This window comes from Orycteropus afer, unplaced genomic scaffold, assembly GCF_000298275.1.
Source record: "Orycteropus afer afer isolate SDZICR_OR568_19922 unplaced genomic scaffold, OryAfe1.0 scaffold00042, whole genome shotgun sequence".
NCBI classification, from domain to species: domain Eukaryota; kingdom Metazoa; phylum Chordata; class Mammalia; order Tubulidentata; family Orycteropodidae; genus Orycteropus; species Orycteropus afer.
This window is the reverse complement of record NW_006921629.1, coordinates 11,906,371-11,908,052: the sequence shown is the minus strand read 5'-3', so window position 1 is coordinate 11,908,052 and position 1,682 is coordinate 11,906,371. Positions and strand designations below refer to the sequence as shown.

The 1,682-nt window shown below is 54.9% G+C and overlaps 1 protein-coding gene across 1 annotated transcript in view; it reads right to left on the bottom strand.

Annotated features, from left to right (window-relative positions):
* The window catches only part of RAP1GAP2 (RAP1 GTPase activating protein 2), a 145,985-nt gene that overhangs the window by 7,550 nt on the left and 136,753 nt on the right, over positions 1-1,682 (bottom strand). The window contains exons 18-19 of the mRNA XM_007937578.2: positions 938-1,051; positions 560-677 (exon numbers count right to left, since the gene is read on the bottom strand). Of these exons, the coding sequence (XP_007935769.1) occupies positions 560-677; positions 938-1,051 (232 nt within the window). The remainder of the gene's footprint in view (positions 1-559; positions 678-937; positions 1,052-1,682) is intronic.

The following is a 1,682-nucleotide window of genomic DNA, read 5'->3' as shown; positions in this document are numbered from 1 at the left end:
GCAGCAGACTTTCTGTAGCCCCTCCAAGCCCCATAACCAGGTATCATTGAGTCAGTTCTGGTTCATGGTGACCCCAGGTGTCATTACAGGGTAGAACTGCCCCCATAGGGTTTTCTTGGCTATAATCTTTACAGAAGCAGATTACCAGGCCTTTCTTCCATGGCACTACTGGGTAGGTATGAACCACCAACTTTTAGGTTACTAGTCGAGCATAAGTCATTTGCATCTCCCAGGGGCCTTTCCAAGTCCCACAGTGTGGCCCAGTCTGACGCAGGCCTGAGACAGGCCCCATCAGACCACGGCAGCCCCTGCCTCCCACTCTCCTCTCTGACCCGCTCTTTCCTTCCTGCTGCCTTCAGCCCTGACACCCCTCCTGCCAAGAGCTCCATGGCAGGGATACCATGCACCTGGCCTCTGTCCTTCTACTACTGCTAGAGCTATGTCACTCTGGGGGGGTTTCTCCTCCACCACCACTGGCCTGGAAGGTGGAGATGGATGACTGTTACCTCTTGCTTCCATCCATCCCACTTCATCAAGAGGCCGGACGGGCCACACCTACCCCGCTGTCACACTCCTCCATGGCCTCGCCCTCCCCCGCGGTGCTGCTGAAGCTGCTGGTGCTGGAGGAGGAGCGAGAGATGTTGGCTCGGCCGTTCTCCTTCAACTTTATGAAGGGCCTGCAGGAAACGGGGAAGCAAGGCAGGCCTGCTCACACACGAGGAGCCCCAGAACCTTGCAGGGCCAGGGAGCGCAGCAGGCCCAGGGGAGAGCTGAGCTTACCCACCCACACCCCTCTCTGTCAGTGTTTGCGTTCCATGGAGTTCCTGGACACGAGGTGCCCCCTCAGCCTATTTGGAGGCAGTGAGCATATTCCAGGGCTCCAGACAGCTAAAGCCAGCTCTTCCCTCAGGGTGGTAAGAGGGTGGGACTCTCTTACTTCTCTTTGTTGGGGCAGATTTCCGGAGAGCTGGGGTTGGATGAGGTCTCAGACTTGATTTCCTGAGAAGAGTGCCCACCATCTGGGGTCTTGGGGGTGCTGGATGCACTGTCACTGAGGAAACGGGAATGAAAAGGAGTGAGGCCACGGAAATGTCCCCAGACCCCACCCCACCCCTAAGCCCAAGGAAGAGCCTGGCCAGTTCAAAGCCCTAAGTCTGGCCACAAGGATTTCTTTTTCTACTCAAGCAACCCCTCAGAGACTGCTATGGCTAACAGGGTTCTCTGCTTAGACAGGGGCTTCTCCAGGCTCCTAGATGAAAGTAGAGAGGGTCCTGGGTTGATGCCCCCAGGCCAAGTCTACCCCCCGATCCAAGAGGGCTGCTGTGCCTGGCAGAGCTTCATGTCAAGAGAGGGCCACAGTGGGAAGGGAGTCGGGTCTGTGAAACCCACCTCCCCAACTGGGGAACAATCCAACGCGCACTGATTCTCTGGGTGCTAGCAGGGCACCCATTGCATATCCCAGGGGCACCATTCACACTGACTACAACATGAGCTCCCCGAGGGGAAAGGGAGGGCTACTACTTAGGGGGCACAGAGTTTATGTTGATGGTGGGGGAAGATCTGGAAAAGAATAGCTGTGCAACATGAAGAATACAGTCAATGCCAATATAAAAATGGCTGAATTGGCAAATATTTTGTTATATATATTTGTACCACCCTAAAAAACTTTTTTAACTAAAATA